General features: G+C 40.0%; 1 protein-coding gene across 5 annotated transcripts in view; it reads right to left on the bottom strand.

Moving 5' to 3' along the window:
- TTC13 (tetratricopeptide repeat domain 13) overlaps positions 1-14,981 on the bottom strand; it is a 66,790-nt gene that overhangs the window by 9,934 nt on the left and 41,875 nt on the right. For 3 of the 5 annotated variants that reach the window (XM_019479829.2, XM_059715363.1, XM_059715370.1), the window contains 4 exons: positions 8,790-8,873; positions 5,849-5,933; positions 1,219-1,328; positions 461-596 (listed from right to left, as the gene is read on the bottom strand). In XM_019479829.2, coding sequence (XP_019335374.1) covers positions 461-596; positions 1,219-1,328; positions 5,849-5,933; positions 8,790-8,873 — 415 coding nt within the window. The remainder of the gene's footprint in view (positions 1-460; positions 597-1,218; positions 1,329-5,848; positions 5,934-8,789; positions 8,874-14,981) is intronic. The other 2 variants (XM_019479830.2, XM_059715366.1) reach the window with 1 other exon arrangement.

Here is a 14,981-nt window from a genome sequence, read left to right as displayed (position 1 = left end):
AGGCCTACAGCAACCTGGAAATAAATTCTATTGCTTTGTCAGGTTATGCCAATTTTCATTTCACAATTGGCTTCCACAAATCAGTCAATATTATTAAATAGTGCTTATGAAAGTGATGAACTTCAGGGGTTGAAAACGAAGGTAAAATTATTATTTTTTTTTTTACGATGGAGCACTTCATACTGTGTGCATCTCTGACATCTTACTAATACTGCATTAAGGCAGATCAACATTTTAGATTACTTTAAAACCATGGAAACCTTTCATTTAATTTATTATAACTAGTTGTGTTTAAACCAGAAGTATATTACTGATTTAGGAACTGTGCCAGAAAAGCAATCTGTCTGCAGAAGATTATAAGGTAGAATTTATTTTGACAAAGACCTTTAAAAAGGAAATAAAGACATTAAAACTGAATTCCATAAAATAATTAATCATCTACATAAAAAAAAAACCTTACCCCAAGCTCTGTAGATAGAACTAGTACTTTTCCTTTAGCTGTCAGATCCTTATATAGTGCATCTATTTCTGCATTATACAGTTGTGTCCTTTCTTCTGTTGTCTGAGTTTCCACTGAAAATAATACGTTCCCAACTCTAATCACATATATTAAAACACAAGGAGAGCGTATATCAAACTCTTGAAATTTGTTCAATCAAACCACAGAAAGACTAATATTCTCTCACTACTTCAACTCTTTGCCAAGGATTCTTCTGGAGCAAAAAGAACAAATGGGCAGCACACCCAAATGAACAAGCTACGGTAGGCTAAAACAACAGACCTTCATCAGTAGTTTTCTATTTCAGCGCTAGAATTTGTGGTGTGATTTTATTCTGTTAATTTAAACTACAAAAATCAAATTGTCCTGATACTGCTAATTACTACAAACAGCACAGAGAATCACTTCTAGATTCAGTGGGATTAAATCACTGCAAATGATCTAGCCTACATTGTAAATATTTTCTGTGTTCCTTCCTCATCTCCCCAGTGCAAAAAACAGGAATCAAAATATCTCAAAACAGATACAAAAGTGTATTTAGAATAGACCATGATGAAGCTTTTCTCCTCCCAATGAAAATTAGAAAAGATCCTAATCATGCAAATGTAAATTCATAATTAGAGCAAGAAACTAATTTCTGCTGCAATTTCATTGTCAAGGAACACTTCACTGTTGGCAATTAAAACTATAAAAAGTATGCATTTTTAAAGCAAACTTACTTATCTCCTGTTATTGTAATTGTGAATCCATCATATTCTTTTCCTGGATCTTTAAGGCTGGGGACTTGTGTGTTAACAGTAAAGCCATCTCTCGTTTTACTGTTAAACTGCTTTCAAGAAAAGAAAGAACCATTAAGATCAAATTCATGGAAAAGTAGGGCTGGAGGCACTTCAGGAAGTAAACTAGACTCCAACCCTGTTCAACGCAGAATCATCTTTGTCTAAGCCAGGCGCTCCCAATGTTTATGCGCCCAAGGGCACATTAGAATTTAAAAGAAAAAAGCAGCAGGCACCAATATGAACATTAAAGTATTTAGATCAATAGATATTAAAGTATTTAGATCAATCCAATCAATCCTGCACTGTCTCCTAAATAAACCTTGGGGGGTTGCCATGGTGCCTGTGGGCACCGCTGGTCTAAGCCATCCTGGCCAAGTATTTGTCTAACCTGCTCTTAAAAACTTCAAACAGATGCAAAGTCCACAATCTCTATGCAATCTGTCCCAGTATGAAATCACCTTCACAGTGAGAAAGTTCTTTCTAATATCCAACCTAAAATTCCCTTGCTGCAATTTAAGGTCATTGTTTTTTGCCCTGTGCTCTGCAGCCACAGAGAATAATTTATCTCCACCCCCTTTATAAATACCTTCAAATACCTGAAGGATTATTATTGAAGACTTTTATGAAATCTTGTCCTCTTCTTCTCCACATTAAATAATCCACCTTCTTTCAGCCTTTCCTCATATGCCCTATTTTCCAGACCCAGTCATTTTTGTTGCTCTCACCTGAACTCATTTGTTCACATCTTTCTTGAAATGAAGTACCCAAAACTGGACAGTACTCCAGGTAAGGTCTTACAAGGGCTGCATAGAGTGGAAGGATCACCTTCTTTCACTTGCAAGAGAAACTCCTATTTATAAAGCTCAGTATGCTATTAGGAGCATTAGAGTGATGTGGCTGCCATGATGGTCCAGAGAGCTTGTGAAAGGCAGGATTTCTGTGGGTGATATCTTTTATTGGAGCAACTGCCTGGCTGTAATAAAGTTGGACAAACTTTCACATGCAAGGCATTCTTCAAAAGCCTGTCTAACTTCATCCCAATCACACAGCTGGTCGAATAAAAGGTATCCCTTACAAAAATCTTTGCTTTTTGCAGAAGGCCGTTAGCCTTTTTTTGCAGCAAGAGCACACTGTTGGTTTCTATTCACTTTATGGGCCACTAACCTAGTCTTTTTCAGCAGTACTACAACCTAGTTATTCTCCAGTCTGTATTTGTGCATGCGATTGTTTTATCAAAGTGCAGGATTTGGCATTTTTCCCTATTTCACCTGAATTTCACCTGATTAATTTCAGACCACTTCATTTCATTAGTATCATTCTGAATCATAATCCTATCCCTGCAGAGTGTCTACAACTCCATCCAGCTTGGCTTTAGCTGCACATTTGACAAGGGTACATGCAATCCCATCCTCAATATCAGTTAATGAAGATACCAAACAGTATCAGACCCAGGACAGAACCATAGAAAATCCTACTTGTTATCTCCTCTCCTTTAGACATCAAGCCATTGTAACTATTCATTGAGCATGATGATCCCACTAGTTATGTATCTATCTTACAGTACTTTCATCTAGGCTATATTTTGTTAGAATACTATTATATAGTGAATGCAGAAGAATAGGCATGTTAGCCATTGTTCCGTAACAGTAGGTTTTGGCTGAGAGATTTAACAAGAGACACCTAGAGCAGCTATGTTTTCTCTTAAATGAAAGAGAGCGATGAATAATTCATCACTCTCTTTCACAAAGAAATCTTTGCTTTCTTTTCTTACCATATAAATATCTTAAAATGTTTATGAAAGATACTGCAGTTCCATTTTATGGCTGCATGTCTAATGTATAACAGGGCCATCTGTAAAAAAAAAGCTAGTAGATAGAGAAGCCAGAACTATACAGATGACACAAGAGATTTCTCCAAACTCCATTATGATCCCAACCATTTGGCTTGTTAACATGAGTGCAGGAGTTTTAAAGTCTGCATTTTATGTTTATACTTAGCAAGTATGTTAGCCTAAATTGGATTCCAGAACATAGCTCTCAACAATTCCCTAGCTGTAAGCTAATTTCATTCAATAACCTTTTGCCTATTTTATCCTCACCAGGCAGCAGTGGAAGGGGAGAATACAGCTTTCAAATTCTGAAAAGCTGACAAATTATTTAAATTAAAAATTCTGATAAAAGTCATTATTAACGTGTCAGTTATAAACAGCATTCATATAAATGCAAGTCAAGTTTCCATTTGACATACAAAATTATGCAGCTGTTTGAACAACCAGACTGCATAAGAAACAACAGACTCACTTAATTTATCCATATAGCATTAATAAATATTTCATTATAACTACTTAGTGAACCTCTTTTGCATCTCCGTATTTTAAAATTCAACTGTATGAATTATGCAGTTGTATGTGTATTAGCCAAGAGGAGTTCATTTAAAAATTTTAAAAGCTTTTTATTGAGAAACAGAATACCAATGTGACATGTACAAATTTAGAATGGCATACAGGAGATCCAAACCAGATCAAAATTAACAGGTTATGAAAACCAGGAATAAAATCTGCTGCCAATATTCAGGAACAGACCTTAGAGTTCAAGCAAAATCATTCACAGTTCACTACATATTTGGGTGCCTCTCTCCGTACTAATCTGTGCCTTTAAATCAGTCAACCATATTTTCTTCATGCCTTTTTCTTAAGAAGGCTGTTTTTATAATATTCAGTATCATAGTAATAAACACCAGACTGTCTGATCCAACTCTTAGTACCTTTGTTTTCACTACCATTGTTTTGCATTTCAAAAATGTGATAACTGGGTTTCCTGCCTAAAAACTGAGATCACTAGGAGTCCACCAGGAGGACACTCAAATCTCTCAGAACTCCATACAATCCCTAATCCACGATTTTAAAAATAAAAACAAAATGTGACATTTGTAACTCCTATTGGAACACCCTGAAGAAAAAGGATCAGGGTATGCCCTGAGAATCATGAAGCCTCTGTGAAATTATCTGTAGATCTAAACTAGTGTGTAGTATCTGTAGAACTAAACTCTGTCCAACTAGTGGCCTATGAGGGGGTTAAACTGCAGCCTCCAGACTCTTACCCAGCTGCCACTTTTCCCATTGCTCTGATTGCAATAGCAGCCAGAGCCTCTAGGCTCCCCCTCCTTCCTCTGGCTTCCACTTTCAGCCTGCCCTAGAGAGTATGATAGTACAATATGGCGAGGTGCCATGACAGGAGATGAGTGTGAACCTGGACTACACACACGTGGTATTGGGGAAGGGGAAGGGTTATGGGTGCCTGGTGCAGCAGTGGGAGGACGATGCAATTAGATGTACAGTGCGGTAGAGGAGTAGGGATGCTATGCAGTGCGAGTTGTCTATACGGTGTGCTATCCCCGCTCGTGAAGCCTGGGGGGGCATACAGCCCCCAGCCGCTTGGAAGTTGAATAGCACTGGTCTAGTCCACAGAATTCAGTAAAGATATCCAAGCTATCAGAAACAATCCAGCTTTAATAAGCAGCACAGTATATCAATCCAAACAGGTTTCTGTGCTACTGCACCTAGACTGCTTTGTTTAGCGACAACTCAGGTAGCTCTCTACAAGTGATTCTCAATCTGGGGGCCATGATAGCCTTTGAAAAAGTGTTGCTGGGAGAGAGGAGATAAGCACAGGCTCCAATAAGGAGATAAATGCAGGCTCTTCCCTTCTGGCTACTCTTTCTCCTCCCTGTACCCTTTCCAAGCAGGTAAGCACAATAATAAATAAATTAGTTTCTGAAATGAGGTGCTGCTCAATTCATAAAAGTAATGGAGGAATCTCTCAAGTCTAAAAAGGATGAGAACCACTACCCTATACAATGTCACTATATTTGACCAGTCTGAATTGCCCTACTTTGTATTAGAAGGAATAGTTCTTCCTAAATTTTATTCCAGTCTGAAATCTGGTTTTTTTTTTTTAATTTCTTGTTGCTGTATAGCCAAAAGCTGAAATACTTACCTCTCTTCCTAGGTTAGAAATATTTATAAAATCTTAGAACTCAACCATTAACTGGAAGGACCAAATTGTTCCTAGAGTTGAGATGGTAGCTCACTTTGTGCCATAGAATCCAAGACCTTTTGGAGCCTGCCTTCAAGGGTGCTCATAACTGTTTGGAGATTTCTGTGATTCTGGCACTCTTCCATTAAAGCAGAAAGCAAACCACTGTTTCATTTCAGACTAGTTATCAGTCACTAAGGAGTGATTACTTGTGCTTATCACTGCTCTAGACAGCTTTCAAACCAGTGACCCTGAAGTGCTTTGTTTGATTTTTTATTTTTTTTAGTGTTCATGTTCCCAAACCTACAGACAGTAATTTTTAGTTTGTTCACTTATTGTTGTACAGTAAGCCAGTTTTTTTTAGCTTCTAAATAACAAACCCTCATATAAACTTAACTGTGCAGATTTGCAGATCTGGTTGGTTTACTAATTCTTTAGAATATAATCATAGCTTCTCTAGTTATTCATTAGGCATTCAGTTCTCATTTTCACTTACATTCTCTCAATCATCAGCTGAAAGCTGTTGAAAACATTACCTTCATTATGGGAAGAAGATCTTCTACTTTATGTACCTTTTCCAAGGCTTCTCGAATTTCTAATACTCCTTTGGGATTATTAGCACTGAAAAAAGGAGACAATGATTTTAACACAGAAACACAACAATCAAATAATTTAGCATTTTTTGCAGTATCTACTACCTACTTTCAATGTAATTAATAACTTCTGAAGATCAATGGAGAATTACTCCCCTATATCCTACTATACATTCCTTTGCAAATTCCCCTCTCCTCCCATTTTATTCAAGGACTGAAAATTAATACTACAAAAAGGAAGTTAGCTAATTTATTTTCTGGATCTAGCCTCCCAAGCAAATTAAGTCAGTTTCATCCCTTCTGTAACTAGTTCAGACTGTTCCTGGGATTTGGCTATATCCCTTCTGTCCCTTCCAAAGGTGTGTGGAAAGCCCAAGTCCATATTAAAAATTGAAATACATACACAGTGGCAATGCTTTACTGAATAGTGTTATCCATTTACATGGATCCCAAAAAGTTACTTCCCTATTACTTTTATTCATTTTATTGGGTAAGTGATGTCCCTACGTTAATACTATAGTTTTGTAACAATTTTGTTGTGAATGTGGTTGACTGTGTCCAGCCCAGGAAAGTAGAAAGAGAGGCTTTGAGGGTGCTGGAGTATAAGAAGCAGTCTGAGGAAAGACAGGGGGAACTGTGGTCGATAATAAAAGCTGTTTCTGTTGAAGCAGAGAAGGCTGCTGTGCTATCTGGGACACAGACACTCTGCTTCTCCCCCCTTTCCCCCACCTTTTAAAAAGGAAAGCATCCTCCTTCTGGGAGCTGACAAAAGAAGGAGCTTTTCCAAGGTGGAGGTGGTATGAATTGCTAAAATAAAGAAGAGCCAGGGTCTCAAAGCCAGAGGCTTGCCCCTTCAGAGCAGTCCTTCAGGAGAGGGAGACTAAATAAGGCTTCTTCTAGGGAAGTCCTGAGGCAGAGCTTCCCTTGAAAGTTGTGTGATCCATGACAAGGTCTAGTTCAGTTAATTGATAGGTTTAACCATGGATGTAAAAAGATTTATCTTACCAAAAATCCCTCTCAGTACCATCTAGGAGTATTTACTTTAATGAGTCTGTGTTTCTAACACTGACAATGCTGATGCTTGAAATACTACAGTAGGATGTATTAGACCAGGGGTTTTCAACTGGGGGGTACATGTACCCCCAGGGGTACTTGGGATGGCCTCAGGGAGTACTTGAGGGGGCACTTCCTCTGCCACGCCACCAATCAGCTGCTGAAGAATCCCTCCCCTCTGCCCCCCCGCTCATTGACTGGCTGCTGGGCCCCCCCCCGGTCACCAACTGGCCACTGGGGGACACCCTCTTCCCCCTTGTCTGGCCGCCGGGGGACTCCTGCCTTTTTGATGGGCCAGCAGGGGTACACCAACCCAAAAAGATTGAAAACCCCTGTATTAGACCCAAGTCTAGACTATACTGTAAGAAATCCAGAAGAGCCAGGATACTGGAGTTAATTTTGAAATAGTAGAAGTTTATGCATTCTATTAAGTAGACAGACTTGTATGAAGCTAAAGCACTGTTTCAAACAGTAGTATTTTAAATCCTGTTTAAGATTAAAGTTTTGGAGAAGCATCTTGTGACCTCTCAACTGCTATGCCAAACTCATCTTACACTGGTCTATAAGAGGGTGTTATTTTTGGGAGTGGAGAGGCCACCAAAACTTAAAGGAATGTTGACATTTCTTCAGCAGCCTATAAAAATTCTGCAGGCAGCTATATACTTAACTAAAACCATAATATTTCAATGAAGTACCGAAAAAGTTTTCAACTGTCTTTACTAAAGGTTCTTTGGAAAGAACATTTATTATCCTGTATTACTACGTACTTGTAAATTCACAGCTCTGTCAAGTCTTGTGGACTGTGAACAGAGAATCCTTCAGTTCCAGGACTTTAGAAGCTGATGACCTACCAGCTAAGTCACTTCTTTACAACCCAAAGAACAACAGGGCTAGAATTCACCCCTCCCAAAGCAAGATCAACTGGATGGGCTAACATATCAATCTTAAAGTCTGCATCCTTCAATGTTAATCACCTTCTTATTTAATATTCTATAAATCTTCATTACTCCAGGAAGAACAGACTACACAGTGGGCAGGCCTACATGTTCATTAATGTGCAGTGATTACTGTGCATTTAATTTGGTACTTATATAATGAAGTACTAAATAATTATGCAGTAACCAGAGTTACTACACAGTAGCACCAGCAAATGCCTTTTAAGTGACGCTACTGCACAGTAGCCTAATGATACTGTGCAGCAGCATATTAGCACCGTTTGTGCTGTGACGTGCTACTGTGCAGTATAATTAGGCTACTGCACAGTTAGTGTCTTGTTTACAACCCACTAGGCATGTTCTACACAACAAACCCACTTGCTTAATGGGAGATGAACACCCTCAGGGGTCCCCAGTCTTCAAAAGACATGTCAAAGAGCAGAACTCCTATATATTTCTTAACAGACATGGTTCACACCAAACCATCGCCACATTCTCCACTCTGCTAGAGGATGGATTCCTCACCCTACCGTTTTATTACATCTCAAATATTGAGAATGTGAATACTCAGGATTACAGAAAGCAAGTTAATATTTTGTATGATGCTCTTTAACAACACATTCTCCCTGTAAAATGGGAATAATATCAATCCCTACAAGAATAGATCAGAAGGGTGGATAATTATAATTCACTATTGTAATTCATGTACTAGAAAAGCCCAATTTGTCATTTTTCCCCCTCAGTAGCAATTAACAGGTTTCTCCCATTAGTAAAAGGACTCAGGTGTAGCTAAAATTGAAACTAAAAAATATCCCTCAGACATTTTGGAATAAGCTCCATAGGACGAGCATGACAGATTCAATTAATATTAATGAGGTAAAAATTAAATTATTTACCCATGGTAAACAAGGATCCTGTCTTTGATAAAATGAAGAATTTTTTCAAAATATTCTAGATATCTCATGTTAATGACCTGTCCCCTGTTGGTAAAAGATAAAAATATTTTTAAAATGTATCTTATAAAAATGACAGAATAGTACACTATAAAACTAGCTTTTATATATGGTACATAAAAGTATTATTTCTACACACTGGTGCAAAGAAAACTAGAAGAAGCATAATCAAAGGTTTGTCTGCACAGGAAAATTCCCCATTCATTTTTAACACAGAACCTGCAAAATTGTCAGTCTTACTGTACTTGCTATATTTCAGAAGTTTACATTGCATGCGTTTAACCTCACTATTGCCAGCATTTCTGTGTAGTAATATGTATACAGTTACAACATGTAGTAATGTGCGTACAACATTACAACATGTACAAGATGTACTTCTACATTTAGAAGCTAGTTGTTTTTATGCACTAATTTATACAGGAAAGATAAAGCAGAAATCCTAGCTTTAACTGAATTACTCTGAATGCTAGCACGATATTATAATTTTCTTTTAAACAAACTACAATATTTACCCCAAAAGAAGATGACTCTGATTATAAGATGACCCCACTATTAGTTAGGTTCTATATATGGAAAAGTTTATAAATTTGTTATAAATTTCCAAGTACAGAAGCTAATTATTGGAAGTCTGCCTTGAATCTGTAACCCCCCCCAGCTACAGCAGGGAAAATAAATCTGGGTCATCAGACAGCTCCTTTCTTCTCCGCTTCCCCCAACTTTTTCCCCTGACTCCACTCTCCCTACTGTCACACCCTCTTCTCCCTGAGCACGTAGAAGTGAGGAGCAAACTTGAAAACAATAACCTAGAAATTAAACATGGCTATAGCAACTTGTATATAGTGACCATACAGTTAGTTCATCCAGGATTGATGCACATTTGAGCACAGGTATTCCATAAACACACTTTTGAGGAACATTCTAGCATCTACTTACACAGCATACAAACTATGCATATTAATCCAAAACCAAAACACTCATGATTTACCATGCAGTTCATTGGGCTGGGCCCCACAAGAGTCAGCAGCATTTCAAGTCTTGGTGACCCCACAGCTCGCTATGTGTATGTACTCCAGATACCCCCCCTCAAAGGATCCATGTGCTTATTAGCCCCTTGCCTATGACTGGAACGGGGGGTTCTTGTCATAAGTCTTGGGATGCTCCAAAAATGTATATGTAGATGAGGCACAGGGCAACATGGTCCAGCTCTACTCCATGGAGGGTAAGGCCACACTAATCATATGCACCAGGCTGAGAGAGGGGGCTACAGATGGCTTCTAAGTGAACTGTGTATGGCCTGGTTTGGTGATGTTTGCTAGATATTCTGGAGGAAAAATTCCATTTCCAATGATTCTTGGTTAAGGCAGAATATGAAAAAGAAAAGCTCAGTTCTGGGAGTGAAGAGGAAGTCAAAACTTCAGTGTATTCAGTGTAGTGGCTCACCATTACTTGAAAAAGAGTTGATGCTGAGGGAGACTGACACTACCATACGTCTCATTCAGCTGGGCTGCACATTACCCTACCCTTGTAATAGGTTTCCATCAGCCTTTTTGGCTAGAATCACAGCTCCTAGCAGCCTGTACTGTGGAGCCCAGGAACCACCTGAAGCTACCAACCTACCTCTCCAGGACAACCCAGAGCCAAAGAGCCTGTTCCTTCACAAAGGCTGCTCCCACCCAGGCAAGCCATCTGAATGGAGGAGCTCACCAAGACCACCACATTTGAGACTTTTGAGGCTTAGGTGGCCGAGCTCACCAAAGAGCTGTCAGAAGCTGCCAGACCCAGGCAACCCTCTGGAAACAGCAGCCCAGCAGCCAGGCCAGCACAACACCAGCACAAGCCCAGGAGACATCCTGAGCATCAGTGCTATGACCTGGAAGCAGTGTCTAAGATCCAGAAGCTGTAGCAGTCCAACCGCCCTAGGCGATGTGAGAGATCCTGGATGGACCCTCTGCATTCTGCTTGGGATGCCGGTCAGTACCATCAACCTCGTGTGGGAGCTCTACAATGGTTGCACCACTACCATCCAGTCATCATAGGGCGAGACGTACAACATCCCCATCTGGTCCGGTGTGAAGAAGACTCAACTTCTATGAGCAGAAGCTAAGCATTCTGGCCTACACAGAAAACCTGGTCCTCCTCACCAGCAACATCAAGCAGCTACAGAGGATGCTGGCTGTCAGCTCTGAGACAGCCAAGTGGATGGGGCTTCGCTTCAACACTGCCAAGTGCACCTCTCTGCACACTGACTGAAGGAAGAACACCATCCTGGATTCCAGCCTCACCATCCAGGGCAAGCAGATAAAGCAAGCAGAAAGATAGAGAGACCTATGTCCACCTGGGAATGCCCACCAGACACTAGGCAAAGCAGATGCTGGAAGAGACCATCTGTGGGATTGTGCAGAATGCCCACAAGTTGGACTTGTCCCTGCTGTCTCCCTAACAGAAGATAGATGTGTTGAACACTTCTCTCATCCCCCACATTGCATTCATCCCGAGGGGCTCAGCAGTCCAAGGCCCCCCTCAAGAATGAGGATGCCAAGGTCCAGCAGCTGCTCAAGAAGTAGGTGCACCTGCTGCTTCTTGAGTAACCATCCTGTCCCAGGCTGTGAGAGCCAGCTCTGTCCAGACATCACCGTGACCAACGAGGACAGCAAGTGCATAATGATGGTAGATGTCACCATCCCATTTGAGAACCAGCAGCAAGATTTTGTTGAGGCCCGCGAGCAGAAATGAGAAAAATGCCAGCCACTGGTGGACACTCTGAGAAGCCAGGAATATGACAAGACAGTTGAGGGTCTTGATCATCAGGGCACTCACAGCATGGGACCCTAGCAATGAAAGCACCTTGTGCATCTGTCGTGTATCCCACCACTACGACAAGCTGATGCTGAACCTCATGGTATCTGACACCCTCTGCTGATCCAGGGACATCTATGAGAAGCACATCACAGGACAGCGCTAGTACATGGACCCCACCCAGACTGATGACAAGAAGCGACATGGGGGGGGGACTTCCTGACTGCCCCCTTCTGCTACACCTAATGAACTCCAAGGACTTCGTTCACCCCGGACTATTCCCTACCCCCACAATTGTATCCCACATGCTATTATCTGGAACTATACGAGTGTTTTTATCAACCATCTCCCAACTTGAATGTGCCATCGTTGTACAGGGTCTCCGATATATTACTTACTGTATAAGTGTTGCATTTCCCACTCTCCTTTTCCCCTTCCCACCCCCTCACACCCAGGCTTTGTTGGCTACAAGTTTTATATGCAACTTATTTATGTTCCCACCTATGTAGCCCCTTGGCTCAGGTCTTCTGTATTTCCTTCTGCCTTGAACCCTGTCACCTGAAATTTAACATTTTCTAATAACTTAAATCCATTCTTTTTGGCAGCAAGGTGAGGGTATCAGGGCTGGCTCTGGCCTTCCCGGTGCCAGCCTGGTATTGCAGTACTTCCAGGCCCAGTGCCAGTTCTCTGTGGAGGGAATACCCTCCTGTTTTTTTTTAAAGGGACACACACACACAGTTCCCATCAGCATGTTTGCCTAATGTGGGCCATGTGTTTTATAGTCACGTTCAGTGTTGACTGTATTCAATCAACTTCACAGTTGGTTTACATTGCCGAGCACATAGTGCTTTTGGCAGCAGTTTAATGACAATGTATTTAGTGAGGTCTCCTTGTATACCAATGTAAAATGAGAGTCGTGTGTGTCCCATCCCCCCCACCCCCCATGTTGATTGGGGAAAAATACTGTATTTACTTGAATACAAGATGAGGTATGTACTCATGAACGAGTTTGCCTTAAAAGCTCCCAAGTACCCAACATATTAAACTGCAACCTTTTAAAAATAAAAGGGTTTTTTAATTGAAATATTCCCTGATTTGGGATATCGTGAAATAGCTTAAGACATTGCACAACAAAAAAAGAGGGTCTGAGTGGTGTGCAATCCTTTTTAAAAGAGATGATTATGTAAAAGACTGTACCAAAAATTTCAACTGCCAGGAGATTTTCAAGAAACAAACAGTTACATACATTCACAGATCCCTACCTGCTTTTTAAATATTTCCTAGAAGAGTGCAGTACAGTAAACATTTAATGAGTTCATAAGCAATCCTTGTAAACAAATAGGTGACTGAATACCTTTTTCCTGGAACATTGGGAATTACCCTATAAAGACTCTTAAAAGGTCTGTTCAGGTTATAGCTGTTTCATAATGCCTTGAAATGGAAAATTACATACCATTACTGCATTTGTAGGAGTCCTTCCTCTTCTCCCACTCTACAAAACAAGATTTTATAAAGCAAGTGTTATAGCTATGCATAAAAGGAGGCAAAAACACTGTCAATTGCAGGATTTGTACATAGCCAGTCTCCATCCCCTTTCTATAATTAATTGGGGCCTGATTTTGGCATGTTAACTCACTGTTTAGTATCTTATTTTTCAGAGTTTAAACAGGACTGCTCTCAGAGTAAGTGAAAGAATCAGATGCTTGAAAGGCAGACTAAAACCTGAATGGAATAAGAATATATAAATGCATGCATGAACAGAAAAAGCAAAGGAAAGAAAGGAAGAAAGGGTGAGAGGAAGGATGATGGCAAACAACCACTAATACATAATTGCCCTTGTTGTACGTCCCATCATCTTTCATCCTACATAAAAATGTTATGTACAACAGGCAGAAGTGTCAAAGAATTAAAATACAAAAATAGGCTTTCTTTCAGTTGCTTAGAAAACCAAGGTATCATTTCAGTCCTGTATGATACTGGGTTTAGCTATGAGCAATGATAATGAATCAAGTAGGAAACCAGTTAGCAGCTCAAGTCCTGGTGTTGCTTCAAATTTCTGCTGTACAGGCACTGCCATCTTTTAGAAAGCCCTAAAACTCCAAGAGGTATAATTTCAGGAGTGGATGTCCTTACATATCTATAGGAATACTGACAGTCTCCAATCCTAGTTTTGCCTAAAAATGTAGGCTTTCAAGAAGGCTTTGTTTTGACAAACTGAAGTTGGATAACTTTTATCGCTATAAAATTCAACCTCTAGCCTTATAGTAACAAACGTAACCTTCAAGCGTAAACTGCCTGAAAATGAATGCTTGAACTCACCTGCTACAACAGTCCAAAACTAAAATAGCCCCATTTATTGCAAAAAATGTTTAATTAAGCTTATTTATGAATATCTGAATTAGTAACACTGTGAGCTATTTTATAATTGATGAATGTACACAAGGGGAGGAATGGCAGAAGGCACTGCAGGGTAGCATCTTACAGGCTAACTGGTTCAGAGAAGCATAAGCTTTCATAGGCAATAGCCTACTTTGTTAGATGCTAAGCTGGTTTCTAAAGTGCTACTCTCCCCTGCCTTCTGCATGACTTCTAACATGGTTAACTACCTCTCTCTACAAGTGGAGGAGCGATTCTCATTTTGCAGATCCGGCTCATCTTTTGAGAGTGGCATCTCCTCTGCTTGTCAGAATCAGATGGAGGTTGTCTAGAGAGCAGAGCTTGAGAGATATCAGATTCCATTCTTCCTTCCCTTCACTTGACTCCAGATTAAAGGGCTATTCTTGGGAAGGAATTTGGTAATGGGCGAAGGAGAAAGCAGACAGACAACAGTGTCTACAAAGGCTGTATCTAAACAGTATCTACAGACTAAATGGGTATGGACTAGGTTTAGAAAATTAATGCACAGAACTACTGATGGAGAAGCATAATAGGATATTTAGACCTTTTAAAAATGCAGTAATTTATGCTAGGGTATAAAATTAATCCTCCTGCTAAGAAAGCACTGCTGATGGAAAGGTTTGGGCCTGCATTTTACAAAGGTACAGCTGTACAGAGCTCCATTACTAAGCATACCCTATTATAGGAAATCACTAGGTACATCTGCTATATTACCTGATGAGAGAGAGGCATATGGGGAACACTGATTATCAAGAATAGCCAAGATTGTTGAACTGAAAGTCAAGAACAGGGAAATAACTCTGTAAATCAGATACTCTTTCTATCCTGCTAAAAACATGGGCAAGAGCAGATTCTTTCTTTGTACTAATGGCATAAACCGGGTTCAAGCTATTTATCTCCCATATCAGGAAAAAAACAGGTAAAGTTATGAACTAATGCTGT

The sequence above is a fragment of the Alligator mississippiensis genome, chromosome 1 (assembly GCF_030867095.1).
Source record: "Alligator mississippiensis isolate rAllMis1 chromosome 1, rAllMis1, whole genome shotgun sequence".
Classification (NCBI taxonomy): Eukaryota; Metazoa; Chordata; order Crocodylia; family Alligatoridae; genus Alligator; species Alligator mississippiensis.
Note: the sequence above shows the minus strand (reverse complement) of the source record. Positions and strands in the feature narration are given on the sequence as shown.